This window comes from Nannobrachium achirus, assembly GCF_963921795.1.
Source record: "Nannobrachium achirus genome assembly, chromosome: 9".
In the NCBI taxonomy this organism is placed as follows: Eukaryota; Metazoa; Chordata; class Actinopteri; order Myctophiformes; family Myctophidae; genus Nannobrachium; species Nannobrachium achirus.
Window position 1 is genome coordinate 57,683,024 of NC_137818.1, and position 15,838 is coordinate 57,698,861.

The window sequence follows — 15,838 nt, forward strand, 5'->3', positions numbered from 1 at the left end:
ACAAGGAAGGGGCAGGTAACAGTAAGTCTAAACAATCAGTATGTAGGCTACAGTATATACAAGGAAGGGGCAGGGAGGGTAGGGTTGGGCTAGGTTTTTACCAGTTGTGAACGGCTGCTGCCTGTAAGTGGTTTTTTAGGGCAATTTTAAAGGATGCTAGTGATCCACACTCCTTTATGGCCTTCGGTAAGGCATTCCACATTTTTGTGGTGTAGCAGAAGAACGAGTTCGACCCTTTCTTTGAGTTGACTCTGGGTTGAACGTGATCTGTGGCACTGCCTCTGGTGTTGTAATTATGGACATCCTTAACGTTTATAAAGTATTTTGACAGGTACTTGGGTATCATAGTGGTGTAGTGTATCTTGTACACCAGGCCCATTGCAAGTTGCTGTACTCTGTCATCTACTCTGAGCCACCCCACTCTTAACTGGTGAGTAGCGGTGAGGTGAGTCTGATTGGGAAGGTTAAGCAGGACCCTAATTAGTTTATTTTGGGCTGTTTGGAGTTTAGTTTTTAGGGCTTGTGGGGCGTCACGATACCATACGTGGACTCCATAGTCAAAGAGGGGCTGGATTATTGCACCAGCTATGGTCTTCAGTGTGTTGAAGTTGACCATTGGGGCGATCCTCTGTAGGAAACGAGTTCGTTGGTTGATTTTTTGTATTACTTTTGAAGTCATCTTTTCGCTGGAAAGATTAGCTTCAAGGATACATCCTAAGTAGGAGATTTCGTTTTTTCGTGTTATGACCTTGTCACCCACTTTGATTGTGAAGTTCTCTACCTTTTTGAGGTTATGATTTGATCCAAAGAGGATGGACTCGGTTTTGCCCAGGTGAATTGATAATTTGTTGTCGTTAAGCCATGTGCAGATCTTACTCAGTTCAGAGTTAAGTGTCTTTTCAACCTGCAAGTGGTCCTTGCCCGAGACTAGGAGAGCCGAGTCATCCGCGAACAGGAACAGGTTGCAGTCGCAAGCAGATGCCATGTCGTTCACGTATATTAGGAACAACAGAGGTCCCAGTATGCTACCTTGGGGAACTCCACAGCTTACTGGGAGGGGGGGGGACAGGGTACCGTTAATCTCCACCACCTGTTCCCTCCCCACCAGGTAAGATTGCATCCAGCTCACTGCTGCGCTGTCAAGACCGATGGCTTTTAGTTTCTCAATCAGAATAGCATGATCCACGGTGTCAAATGCCTTCTGGAGGTCCATCATGACCATGCCACTATACTTGCCCTGATCCGCTTCGCGTTTGATTTGGTCAGTCAAATAGAGAAGGCATGTGTCAGTGGAATGGGATTTTCTGAATCCAGATTGGAACTCGTAAATCAGATTATTCTCATCGAGATATCTTGCAATCTGTTCGTAGACTATTTTCTCCATGACTTTGGATATGGAGCTAAGAATGGAAACGGGGCGGTAGTTTCCAGGGTCTAGTTTGCTACCTTTTTTATGCAGGGGGGTTACTTTTGCTAGTTTGAAGTCCTGGGGGACATGACCCTGTTCGATGGAAAGGTTAATTATGTGGGTAATGATTGGAGCAATGGTGGCGGCTGAATCTCTGAGAAATCTAGCTGGGATTTTATCAAGGCCAGTGGCCTTGTGTTGAGGTAGGGCGCTCAATTTTTTAAACACTTCATCAGTTGTCACTGTGGAAAGTTTAAAGCTGTCTTTACTGACGCCCAGTTTTTTGTAGAATGTATTAACAAATTCTTCACCATACCGCCCAGATGGGGCGACCAGTCTTTTGACCAGTGAACGGGCTGTGGTGGTAAAGGTTTTGTTAAAATGGGTAGCCACTTCACCTTTGTCAGAAATGAGAGCGGCGTCCGTTTTGATGTTTATGTTGTGGCATATGGTTTTTGATTTTAAGCCTAATTGGTTGTTAAGCAACTTCCATAGGTCTCGTGGGTTGTTTTTGTATTCATCGATTTTGTCGTCGATGTAGTTTTTTTTGGCGGATCTAACTAGGGCGGTTGTCTGGTTTCTAAGTCTCTTGCATTGAGCAGTAAGATGCTCAATGTGTTTTTTGAGGTCATGGTTGAATTTTTTCTTGAGCTTTTTGCAGCACTTTCGTTTTTCATCGTATTTTTTGTCTCTGAGTCTAGCTGATTCTGCAATATCTGAGTTATACCATGGCTCTTGGCGGGCTTTAACCCTGGTGGTATTCAAGGGGGCCACGTCGTCTAGAGCATCGGTCAATTTGGTTTTAAAACCGCACCATGCTTCCTCGACATCTGTACACTGCAGCTCTGGGGAAAAGTCTACACCCGCTAGTTTGAGATTAAAAGCCTCACTGGAGTAGTTCTTCAGGCTTCTAGCAACGACAGTTCTGTGGCCACTAGCTTTGGGTTTGTGTATTTTTCGGGTAGAGTAGATCATATAATGATCACTAAGACCGCATACAATAGCCCCGCTAGCGGTGACTTTGGACTTGTCAGTGGTTACGACGAGATCTATGAGGGTTTGAGAGTGCTCTGTCACCCTGGTGGGTACTGTGACAAGCTGAGTGAGGCTGTATTGCTTGCATAACCCATCAAAGGACTTGAACATGGGTGCGTCTTTACGCAAAATGTCCACATTCCAGTCGCCCAAAATGTGACACTCGGTACCGTCCACCTTTGCTAAGCTCTCATCAAACAGCTCAAAGAAATCATTCTGATCAGGTGGTCTATAGACAGCGCATATTAGTATGTTTTTGGCATGTTCAAAGATTACCTCAATCCATACAGTTTCAAGTGAACTGTGGTGTAAGTCTGGACGGGGGACAAAATTGACATCATTGTGTACATACATGCAAACTCCGCCTCCATACCTGTTTCTATCATTCCTGATTACAGTATAGTTGGCAATTTCAATGCTAGCATCCGTAAACGAGTCATCAAGTTTAGTTTCAGAGAAGGATAAAATCTTTGCCTTACCGTCATGAAACATTCCCTTAATTAACTCCAGAGGGTATTCCTTCACAATCAAAATTAGTCTGATATTGTTTTTCATTTTCTCAATCACCCCCCCCCCCCCCCCCTCTCCCCTCCAGGTGGTTACCATGGCAGTGACCCCTCACCCCGTGCCACACGTGACGGAGGTGGCCAGGCTGTACCAGACAGAGTTTGTGCGCAGTGCGCGTGCCGTGGGGGTCCTGTGGGCCGTGTGCTCCCTGTGTCTGGCCATCATCCAGCTGGTGGTGCTGGTGCAGCCCTCCTGGGTCAGAACCAACACCCAGACCCATGTTAGGGGCTCTGGGCCCGCGCCGCACAGCGGCACGCTGGGCCTGTTTGAGGTGAGCCTGTCCAGTGGCGGACAGTAACGAAGTACGTTTTGTCGTTGTCGGGTCAAAAAAGCGTTGTATGTTTTTGAAGCGGTGAAAGCCGTTTCCAAGGAGTGGCTTTGTGTGTCCCATGTCCATATATGGTCAGTCCAGAATGAACAGGTTTTATCAAAAACAAAATGTGTGTCCCATGTCCATATGAACAGGTTTTATCAAAAACAAAATGTCTGTCACCTCATGTCCATATATGGTCATTTCAATCCAGAATGAACAGGTTTTATCTGTCCCGTACGTCCAGAATATGTGTGTAGTGTCCGTCCCGGTCTGATGATTGGATACTTTGAGGATTAGTCAAGCTTCACATGACAATTCGGCCCTCCAGAAAAAATCATTCATTCATTCAGAATATAAAGAATGTATAGATCACAGAGTTCATAACTCTAGAACACATAGAATAAAAGTTCACCGCTTCACTTCGAACCGAGGTTTGATTTTTTCATAAAGTAAAGCCCTGTTTCATCATACAGCTAGTAGATAAGTTTCTAATTTTGTGCGACAGGCTTGTATGATGAAACAGGGCTTTACTTTATGAAAAAGCATACACATTTGAATCTTGGAGATACGAGGTTCCTGCCCGACAGTGATGATTTACTTTTTAAATTATACTTGAATTGACTACTGTCTGTAATTAAGTATAATATCTGTACTTTACTTGAGTATTTGTGTTTTTGGATTTGTGTTTTTGGACTTTCACTCCCCTCCACTACATTTCAAATATTCTACTTTTGACTCCATTCCATTTCTTGGAAGGCAATGGCACATTAGCTAGTAGTTACTTAAACCATGTTGCAAATATAGTGAAAATAGGGCATAGCATTTGCAGCCATGCATTTTTCCCATCGAGATTTCCAAAAATATGCAATATAAATTATTTTAATCCTGGAACCAAGCCATCCAGGCTCCGTGTGAATCATGACCATAAAACATTTGTCCAAAGATATTTGAAAACCGCAAATTCAAATATTTGCACAAATGGCAGATCTACAAGCTTGTAGCATGGCACGAAGTGACCCGCTATGAGGTTGTATATCTGCTATTTTTGAATAGCCCAAGTATAAAATAATGGTTAAAGTGGTTAAAATCTAAAATGCCACAGATGCTTTCCCGCTTTTAGTAGCTTAACCAAATACTATATGACTAGTTCAATAGCTACATTATCTATCTAACTAAATGGCTAACTAGTTGTGTGTGTTCAGGTGTGTGTGGAGAGTGAGTGGCCGGTTCCAGACTGCCGTGGTCGGCTGTCCACTCTGACTCCCCTGCCGGCCTTCCAGAGCTCAGCCGTCCTGGTGTGTGTGTCTCTGACCATGGTGTGGACCAGCGTGGGATGTGTCTGCCTCTTCAGGTTCTGTAACGCCGCCACCGTCTACAAGATCTGCGCCTGGCTGCAGCTGACAGCAGGTACACGTTGCACAACAGAGCCCGACCCGGGTCCGATTCCGATTCCAAAATGGCACGCGCCCAAAATAGGGACGCCAGGCTGAAAGGCAGGGATGTGCAGAGAATGTTAGAGGGTTCTGAAGTTTCTATAAGGGCCTTTTGGTGGAAATATCGAAAACAGCAGACCTCCAAGCTCACAACGAGCTTGGAGGTCGGCTATTTTCGGTACTTGATGATAAAGTCAATTCTCAAAGAGGGCAATTCTTTCTACATAAGTTGCTGCATTCAAGTTCAGGAGAGTTTGGACAAGGCAATTCTCTTGAGTGCTGCCTTCGGGTATGGCATGGAAAGAGGGCATTTGCATTTCTTTCACCGTAGTAAAAACTTCATTCAAGGTCTGGACTCTGGAGAGGGCACTTTTTTGATGGATAAAAGGGCAGGGGCTCAAGCCCCCTTTGATGTCTATGTGTGCATGTGCCTGCTGAAAGTGGTTAGAAATCAGACAGGACAAGACATAAAACATTTATATTTTGTTTCAAAAGAATTTCCAGGCTGATACAGCATTTACTGAATGTTTATGGCTTTTTAATCCGCCCACCACTCTATCTGTCCCTCTGTCTCCGTCTGTCTGTCTGTCTGTCTCTCTATCAGGGTTATGTATGGCGTTGGCCTGTCTGTTGTTTCCAGACTCCTGGGAGTGTGCGGAGATGAGAGCTCTGTGCGGGGAAGGGGTCAGTTCACTACACTTCACTTCTTGTTATTATCACTACTATCACTATCACCATCACTAATGCCAATACTGGTTTTATACTTGTATGCGCAGCCAAAAATATCCAATCTACAAGCTCACAACGGGTCACAGCACTATGCATTGTGAGCTTGTAGATCGGCACCCGCATGCAACCTTCAATCACCCTTTTAAGGGAGTAGTTCACCCCCAAAATGATAATAATATTATAATATTTTTTGTTGTTGTCGCATTCCGAAGACAAACAATTGATTATAGTAAACTTACCCTGACGGTTTCCCCATCCAGCGCCATGCATTCGTGTCCCCATCCAGGGCAATGCATTTGGGTCCCCATCCGGAATCAATGGGGGTTCTTTTTCTATTATCACATTTTTGTAGGTATTAGGAATGCGACAAATACTCCATGGCATGAGTAATCAATAGAAAAGGGGAAGTGACTGACGCGCCGAAGTCCTGACGTCACTCTTTCAGTAACATTAGCGTTTTCTCGCCGTCAGTTGAATCTTCATATCCACAGTCAAACCGCAGAGATCATTTGTTTATTTGTGGAACACAGTTCTTTTATGACGCAATAAGAAAAAGGTCTTTGAGAATACAGAGTGGGGGAAAAAACGGGACCCAGGTAGGATGTGTAAATGACGTCAGACTTCGGTGCTCTATGAGAGGCAAGAGTTCAGTGGTGTGGCCAATCAGACCGGTGTAGTGACAAGTGGGCGTGCTCCCACAAAGTTGAACCTTTTTCCACGCAATGCGTAGAAAGGCATCTTGTTCAAATGAGAAGCAAGATGAGATGAGATCCAAGCAACAACGCAGTCATTGTGTCACTCCCTTTAGTTGTCCACTAGTAGTAGGAGAGTCTGGTACTGGCACAGTCCTCAATTCAAACAGTATCTTCAAGACCGGGACTACTTTGTCTCCCCTATGCATCCATCTAGGGCATTAACGAAAAAGTCGGCTCAGTCGACTTCATTATACAAGTTGACTCCCACCAGAGAAAGTCGAAAGTCGAAGTTGAATAAAAAATAAATCCTTATTATTTTATTTAATATTACAGTGGTTCTCAACCTTTTCAGGCCGTGACCCCCAGAATAATCATATTTTAACTGGGGACCCCCACCCTGACGAGCACTACATTTGGTATAACACAGTTCTATCGCATCGCGAGGCGTTGTGAGCATGTAGATCTGCTATTTTCACAATTTCTGCCTCTATATATTTGACAATTTGGACAATGTTTAATTTCTCATTTTAGAGGTATTAAAAAGTCCTTGGTACTTTAGAAATGTGAAGATACCCTCTATACACTTAAACCTTATGTGATGACGTCATCAAACGATAAAATTGACTTCAACTCAACTTTTGACTGAGTCGAGTCGACTTGCAAAAATCACAAGTCGTTAATGCCCTACATCAATCCATTGCATCCCCTATGGATGACATGGATGACTGGACTGAATGTTCCAGTTAGGCCACATTAATCGAATAAACTAAATTGCTGACTGTAAATATGCAGCTGACATTATAGCTCTTTCACAGAGTGACTAGGGTCCATACATTTGCTGCGTCAGTGCATTGATTTCCTTCGACTAGAGCAGACAAAACTGAGATAATTGTCTTGTGGTGCCAAGGAAAAAAAATACACCGGCAGCCCAAATCAGATTTTTTATTTTGGCCTATCCGGGAATCTGGAATCGGATTGTTTTTTTTATCAAGTCTGTACAGCAAAACAAAAATGCACAGAAATAGATTTTTGAATCAGATTAACTACATTCCCAGGTTGTTGCTTTCTAAAGATGTGTCTCAGTCAGACATTGTTAAGCAAAAGTTAATCATTACTCCAGTCATGCCTATGTCATTGCGTCTTTACCACATCAACAAATACAGATAGGTCGACAAAGTCTGAATACACAAATCTGATCTTGTCAGTCCTAAAGAACAGAATTTTTTTAATAAATGAGATTTTTTGAACAAAGCCTTAGTGCTGACCAAGATTCAGATAATAGCCACATCAAATCAGCCTGTTATCATAAATTATGATCTCTCTCTCTCTCTCTCTCTCTCTCTCTCTCTCTCTCTCTCTCTCTCTCCAGGTGAGTAGTTTCTCTCCAGGCAACTGTTCAGTGCACTGGGCGTATATACTGGCCATACTGGGAATCCTGGATGCCGCCATACTGGCCACACTGGCCTTTGTATTGGGAAACAGACAGGATGCTCTACTGCCACCTGATAATAAAGAAGGTAGGATGGATGGATGGTTAAGCAGAGAGACTGTTCAATAATTCTAATGACAAACATATACTGTATCTATAATGCATTGATAGATATGGCTTCAAAGAAAGTGTTACCAAAATGTATTCTCTCCATCTGTCACCTCCCTCTCTCTCTTTCTCTCTCTCCAGTGACTACAGGTCTATTATCAGCGTAGGACAATGTTATGGTTCAGTTTCTCCAGGTGAGTCCTTGGACCGATTCTCTGTCTCAGTCTCTCTTTCTTTCTTTAGACCCCCCAGGAATCCGCGATTCCGCGATCACGGAATTTATCGCGGAACTTGCGACAACCCGCAGATTTCTCTGCAATTCGCGTACTTTTCTGACGTCCGCGGAATAACAGTCGCGAGTGGCAGTAAATAAATATTACACCCATACTAGGTAGTAGGTAGGCTATCCTCTAAAATGTGGTTACTATGGGCATGGTTTGGATGACAATATAGTCTTTGCAACAGAAAGTAATTATTAAAAACAATAACAATTAAAAGAATAATAGATTTAATATTCTTATTCTCAAAAATGATTATTCGAATATTCGATTATTCTAATTACAATTAATTGTAGCTATTTCATGAAGGGTTTTACTTGATTATTAGAACTATATAATTTTTAGCTTGATAACTGGTCATTTTAGGTTGTTTTTTAATGTCTGCGGAATCAAGAATTGTTCTCCGCAAAATTCGGCAGAATCAGGATTGTTCTCCGCGGAATCAAGACTTTTTCTCCGCGGATTCCTGGGGGGACTATGTATTGACTGATTCCTCTATTCTTTTTTTGTTCTCTTTCTTATCTTCACTTCTTCGCCTCTATTTCTCCTCTCCAGGGAACGACCCTCAGCTGTGTACCTCTGCCCATCCTGTCGTCAAAAAGGATGAACATATAAGCCAGAGAAGTCTTCTCTTCTCTTCTCTTCTCTTCTCTTCTCTTCTCTTCTCCTTATTTAGACTAGAACTAGAAAGGTATCCTCAGTAGAACACACATCTCTGACAGAAGACGTGCCCTATCTCCCTCCATCCTTCTATCCATCTGCATCATGTGATGAAAAGCATGGGCCAATGGGAGAAGGGATATAATAAAGGAAGGCCATTACATCGTTATGGGGCAACCAAGTAGACTGGCTGTACAGTATGAATACAATTCTTTGGACAGTTGTCATCACTAGGACAAACATGACGTTACAATGTTATAGCCTTATACATCAAGATTTCTGTTATTCAATGTTCGGCATAATCTGCAAAGTGTGACTGATCCTTGCGTGGACTATGTTTATATCACCAGTCAATGAAAGGTTGCGATTTGACACGTAATTGTCAGGTTTTCCGCTTTTCGTCAGTTTGCGAGTCCTTCCCAGGAGGGACATGTAACTGAAAGGTAATGGCATGTAGGATAAGATTATACACAGTACTGTAGATGTGAGAGGTTGGGCTGAGTGGCAGTCTGGCAGACCATACCAACATACAGTAGTTTAAGGAAAGAGATTTCAGAGCTGTGTGCATGTGTGAAACTGCACAAGATAGAGAGAGAGAGATACAGGAGACATCTTGGTCTCTCTCAACCCACAGTCTGCATCCGAGCTTGTCGGTCTGCTATTTTCGGTGCGCAACGTCATTGGGGTTAGGATCCCATTTTAACGATTCCGGTTCCATAACAATTACCTCGTAACGGTCCGATTCCTTAGCGGTTCCCTTTAACGATTCCTGTTGGGGTTTCCAAATACAGGTCTGTAACCAAATGTTACGGGTCCGTTTGGTTCATTTTGTACACTCAGAGTGGTACTTGAAACATAAACATTTGAGAACCACCGGTATTTTAATTGTATAGCACAGTGATTCTCAAAGTGGATTCCAGGGACTCTGTGGGTTCCTTTAGGGGAGTCTAAATTGACCCATACAAGTCTGTAACTGATGCAACATTTGGTACCATTTGTACACAGTCAGAGAGACATTTGAAAGTTTGAGAAACACTGGTATAGCAGACGTGAAGTCCACATACATTATCAGCTCTGACAGTTTGATAAAAGAAATGTGATGGAACTGATTCACGTTCCTCAAGGTTGGATCTGGTTCTTCCGATTCCGGATCCCGACCCTGAACGCCATCGTACAACAAAGTAAACATCAGGCTCACGTCTGCGATGGCTCAGGGCTTTCTGTCGCTCTGTCAAATCACCAAGTGCAGGAGGGCTCTTCTCTCACAGACAACGTTTTGAGCCCTTTAGGTGCAAACGAGGGAATTATCCTTAGTCAGTTTAGTGTTGTGATGTTAACCCTAGTGTCCCTAATCTGGGGCAGTGGTGGGAAAAGTACTCAGTTTTTGTACTTGTAAAAGTACTTGTAAATGACTTGAGTAAAAGAGTGTTGGTATTGTCACGACGCATTGTGAGCTTGTAGATCGTCTATTTTCAAATGGGCTGAAGTGGTTAATTAAGTTTTGTGATAATAATCTAAATCTGCAAAGGTACAGTAAAGGTACATCTTAGGTACAGTACTTAAGTAAATATACTTAGTTACTTTACACCACTGATCTGGGGAGACGTCACATTGTGTGACCAAATTGTGACTAAAACATTTTTTTGTATTTGTATTTTACTTCGTAGTACACAATATAATTTCCGTTTTTATTTTTATATCTAGTTTTAGTTTTTAGTTGAGTTCTAATTAACTAGAATAATCTTCGCACGCACGCACGCACGCACGCACGCACACACACACAGAACAAAGCACCTGCACTTGAAGGACCTTTCTACATTTTTGGGCATCAAAAGTATAGTAATACCACATGTTCTCAACAGACAGTGAAAACATGATCTCCCCCTGGTGGACATATTGACAATAGTGAATGTATGAAATGTCAATAATAGCTTAATGCATGTATTTTACCAGCATATTAACTTGCAAACCTGTTATTGTAGGCTGGTGCATATCTGTATTTTACATGAATGATATCTTTACAGCCCAAAATTTGTCAAATAAAATGTTGGCCGGAGTTTTTTGCTCCACTACGTTCGTCTGTCCGTGTCTATGAACAGCTATTCGTAAAATATTATTTTAAAATAAGAGCAAACATTATTACAGGGTTAGTTCCTGTAAAATGGCTTGTAATTCCCTTTTTAAACAGGGATGTCATTATGGAACAGTCTACCACGTTAAGCACCAAACAAAGCCAATCGAAAGACAGGCCTTGTGGGCAGATCTAATGATGAAGTAATTGGTGAAATACATGTGGGTAAACGTATAGGTTGAAATCAGTGCCTGTTTTATTGCTTTAGTCCTGTATAATCAGGTTGTAGGTGAATTGGTGTTACTTTAAGTGATAGTTCTTCACTGTATTTATTTATTTCCACGTGTTTTTAATATTGTCTACTTTACACTGAGGGCCACTCTATAAATAAGTGTTTTAAGTGTTATCCTCAGGATTTTGGCTGTTAGAATAATAATAAAAAAAAAATCTGCAGAAAGGCTTGGCTTATTGTGGTCATCATTTTTCATAGAAAACAGCAGGAGTATACACCTCCGCCAGTGCCTCTGATGTGAGTGTGTGTGCATGTGCATGCATATATAGCCTACTTGTATTACTATCCAGGAGTAAGACATCGAAGATAAAGCAATCTTGTTGCCTTGACAACAATGCAGAAACTGTCGAATCACTGGAAAATTGCATAGTGATCTAGAGAGAAATGAGAAGGAGTGACATTCTGAACAACAAACAAAAGGAGACATGTTATTGTATATAAGTTATAAGTTGGACATATTTTATTTTGTTTGTTTCTTTGTTGCCTTTTGACATTTTTATGGCAGTTTTGCTACTAGCTAAGCTAATGGTAGAGAGGACAAAATGGGAGAGGAGAGGAGTCGAGAAGAGGGGAGAGGAGGTGAAATGAGGTGAAAGGAGAAGAGACTAGACAAGACGAGACACAAGGAGAAGAGGGGGGAGGAGGGGAAGGGGGAGAGTAGAGTGCTTGCTACATGCTTAAAGCTTTGCGTTACATCAGAATACAGAGTAGTGGCAGAATATGGTAGAAGTTTTCTTTAACAATCACACTGGCACAGAGACTTACAGCGGTGACGTTATCTAGAAGAGACAGACACACAGACTGACCGACAGGTAGAAAGAGCTGTTCGCTTCTTACGACGAATCTCTTTGAAACAAAAGCATCTAATGTACATCTCGCACTCTTCCCGGAATATCTTCTCTCTCATCTTTTTCCTTCTCTCCATCAATCTCTCTCTCTCTCGCTCCCACACTACCATTGTATGTACTGTAGAATTTGTTGAGCCAGGAGTCTCGGATCGTAGTCCACCACGGCTCTCCTCCTGCGCCTACGACCCCCATGATGCAGTTCATCATCCGGGCCTGTTGCCATGGTATCGATTCGCTTCATCCTCTGCAGAGCTACTGCGGGGACAGCGTCGCCGTATCTCTCCTCCCTCTCCCGCTCCTCCACCTCCTCCAACCTCTTCACCCTGAGGAGAGGCGGGTCGCTGCTAGGCAACGGCGGGGCCGGGTCGTCAAGGGAACGCCGAGACCTCCTGTGGGCGGGCTCTCTGTCCGACAGGTCCGTCCTCATTGGCTGAGCGGCGGACCAACTCACCTGGCGGTTGCCAGGGCCAATGCTGGACAGTATCTTAGCAACAAGGTATCTGGTAGATATACAGACAGACACATAGACAGACACAGACAGAAAGGAATCAAATTAGTTAATACTAACTGTAAGGTGTTGTGGCACTAACCTCAAATTACCAGCCTATTGACGAATTAAATGATTAACTAACCGACCAATGAACAAACTAACTCAACGTTTAACTAAATAATACATGAAACCATCTGACTATTACTGTGATTTATAATCTACTACATTATAATCTAATTGATTAATATTAGTGCAGTAGGCTACAATTATAGTGTAGTCTATTACTGTTCTAGTGTAATTTCTTATCACAGTATTGACACTGACCTCAGTGTCTCCTGGTCTGTTACTCGGTCAAATCCCGTTCCAGTTCTTTGTGCTCCAGGCCTTGCTTGCAGCCGGTCCTGTCCGATCCGATCCAGTAGAGCCTGGGCCACCTCCGGATCCATTCTGGGGGAAGGGGGTCATAGGTCAGACCGGCGAATACCAACTAACTGACCGACCAACTCTCTTTAACCATTTACCTAACTACCACTACTACCATTTGACTAACAACCACCACTGATTTGGTGTCTTGCCGGTTCAAAACGTTTATTGGAAAAAAAACATTCAAATATTCTGCTAAAGTCTATGGGCTCATAATATGTCACCTTTAAGTCCTCCTTAAAGAGCTGGTTCAGCAGCACTAGAGGCTGCTTCTAAAAAGGGATCTGAGATGATAGTGGGATATGGTTCCTGAAATGTGTTTGTTTTTTAGTGGAAAATATTATCAGGGTTCCCACACATTTTTACCAATTAATTTCCCTAACTTTTCCAGAATATTTAACCCAATTTCCAGGACTATATAACAATAATTCAGCTCAATAACAGGTCGCTTACTCCTATGCACAATGCCCAAAGACAGGTAGTGTATGCCAGTGGATCTCAACCTTTTCAGGCCGTGACCCCCAAAATAATGATGTTTTAACTGGGGACCCGGCACCCTGACGAGCACTAAGAGTTGAGGAATGTTGTATAACACGGTTCAATTGTGAAACAATTTCTTTCACAATTTCTGCCAATGCATAGCTATTTTTTCCAGGACCTTCCAGGACCCTTGATAAATTCCAAAACTTTTCCAGTACTGGAAAAATATTTTTCTAATTTCAAAATATTTCCAGGAATGTCATGGCCGTGGGAACCCTGTATTATATATTTTTTAATGATATGTGTAATTTAGTTTGGTTTTGTAGAACTCGATATTGTATAAATATTTATGTGATGTTGTGATCCAACACTCTCAATAAGTGAAAAAAAGTGATTGATGTAAAAGTGATTGATGTCACTCACCTGTCCATTCTGGGCTGCATCCGCCAGGCGGTCTGGGGGTTTCCAATCCCGTTGGTTTCATCGTAGTCTGGCGGCGAGGGTTCCTGGAAGTCCCCGGGTCTCTCTTCCTCTTCCTCTTCCACAAAACCTACGGCGCCGGGGCCGACCAATCCCACGCCCTTGGCCTCGTTCAGTAGGCGGAGCAAAGTGGCCAGGTAAGCTGTTGATAGATTGATTGATTCATTTGATTGAAGAAGTTTGCATAGGAAAAGGTACAGTTTCATGACAGTACAGTTCCACTGGTACAAGGTCAACTAAAAGGAGATCCTAGTAAGCTTTTCGGCTTATTTGCACAAGAAACCTTTATGTATCTCATATAACATTGAATGACAGACTGTAGAACACAGTACTATGCCGTAGATATCGTCAGAAAAAGACAAGAAACTGTGCAAGAAAATTTATATATATATTTACAATAGAAGGGTCAGGGGCAGGGTAAGGCTGGGCTATGTTTGTTTTTACCAGTTACGAGCGGCTGCCGCCTGTTTTTAGCATAGTTTGACACTTTGTTTTAGTTGACTCTGGGTTGAACGTGATTGGTTTGTTTTAAACGTATAGGTTCCGAACGGAACCATGTTTATTTAATACCGGAGGACAAGGTCCCCCTATGGGATAACCAGCGCCATCTGGCGCTGCAACAGAGTAAAACTCATAAGCTCCCGTACGAGAAATATCATTTGTCGGTAGGGCTGTCAATCACAAACGAGGGCGCCGCCCCCGAGTGTATAAAAGCCCTGCGGGCTATCATAACTTCCTCTAAAGCCGCACCTCTGCGCCCGCAACTAGCGAACCGAGGGGCTTTATTCGGGGGACCTTGTCCTCCGGTATTAAATAAACATGGTTCCGTTCGGAACCTATACGTTTATTGTCATACCTCCAGACAAGGTCCCCCTATGGGACTCATATACTCCCCGAGAAGTCATGAACCGACAAGACTGTCGTGCACACCGACCACACCCGGAAAGGAGGTCCTGTCAACCGACGTGACCCCTTTCAGGACTGATCCGACCCAGACCCACAGGGCCTGGGCGTGTTCAGACAGAAAAAGACCCTGACAGACCGAGGCCTGCCTTATGCACTAAGGGCAGACACAGGTCCACCTTATAAAATTGCAATAATATAAGGGAAAAACTCAGGGTCCCCCCACGTATCCTAGAGACAGCAGCATGCTATCTCAGGAAGGGGAGAGAGCCGCCCCACTACATAGTAGGAAGGGCAGCAGCACCCAGAACCGTATGCGCCATAGCAGAAGGCGCAACGTCCAGGTGATAGTAGGTCGCAAAGGTGGACGGCGAAGACCAATTCGCCGCTGCACAAATCTCCTCAATGGAGACACCTTTGGACAAAGCCCAAGAGGTAGACACACCCCTAGTACTGTGGGCCTTAAGTGCTTCCGGCACTTCAGACCCAGACCGGGTGTAAGCCAACCTAATAGCATCCACAAGCCATCTCGACAGAGTGGGTTTGGACACCGCTTTCCGTTGACGGGCATTCATGACCACGAAAAGCTGAGAAGTAGACCTGCTGTCCACCGTCCTATCACAGTAGGCCTTCAGGGCCCTAACTGGACAAAGACAATGAAGACGCCTATCCTCCTCTGATGCAAACGGAGGAGGATGGAAAGCCGTCAAAACAACAGGTTCCTTCGGGACCACCCGGTTCTTAGGAATAAAACTCAAATGAGGTTTTAGAAGAACCTTGGAGTCATTATTGAGAAACCTCATACAATCAGGGCTCACAGAGAGCGCACGAAGGTCGCTCACACGCTTAGCCGTAGACAAGGCAAGCAAAAGAGCTGTTTTGAAACTTAAATGTTTCAAAGAGGTCCTCCCAATCGGTTCAAAGGGTGCCTTGCAAAGGCCCTCAAGAACCACTTGTAGATCCCAAACAGGAAACAAGGCTCTGGTCACAGGTCTCAAATGGTCCACACCATGCATGAACTGGACCACCTCAGGGATTTTAGAAAGGCCTTTGCCTGCCACCCCCAGGTGGCAGGCATCAATAGCCGCTAAATAACCCCTCAGTGTAGAGAACGCCAGACCAAGGTCCAGGCGGTCCTGCAGGAAATCTAACACCTTCTGGGCCGAAGCTATATGAGCCACCACAGGTGGCTCCTG

General features: G+C 43.6%; 1 protein-coding gene across 1 annotated transcript; it reads left to right on the plus strand.

Moving 5' to 3' along the window:
• Positions 1 to 3,047: 3,047 nt before the first annotated feature.
• lhfpl4b (LHFPL tetraspan subfamily member 4b) lies at positions 3,048 to 7,884 on the plus strand (the record flags this gene model as incomplete). Its single annotated transcript, XM_080732930.1, has 5 exons — positions 3,048 to 3,281; positions 4,526 to 4,730; positions 5,361 to 5,440; positions 7,550 to 7,697; positions 7,859 to 7,884. 5 exons carry the CDS (start codon positions 3,048 to 3,050, stop codon positions 7,882 to 7,884), a joined length of 693 nt encoding a protein of 230 aa, XP_080589056.1.
• Positions 7,885 to 15,838: the final 7,954 nt, after the last annotated feature.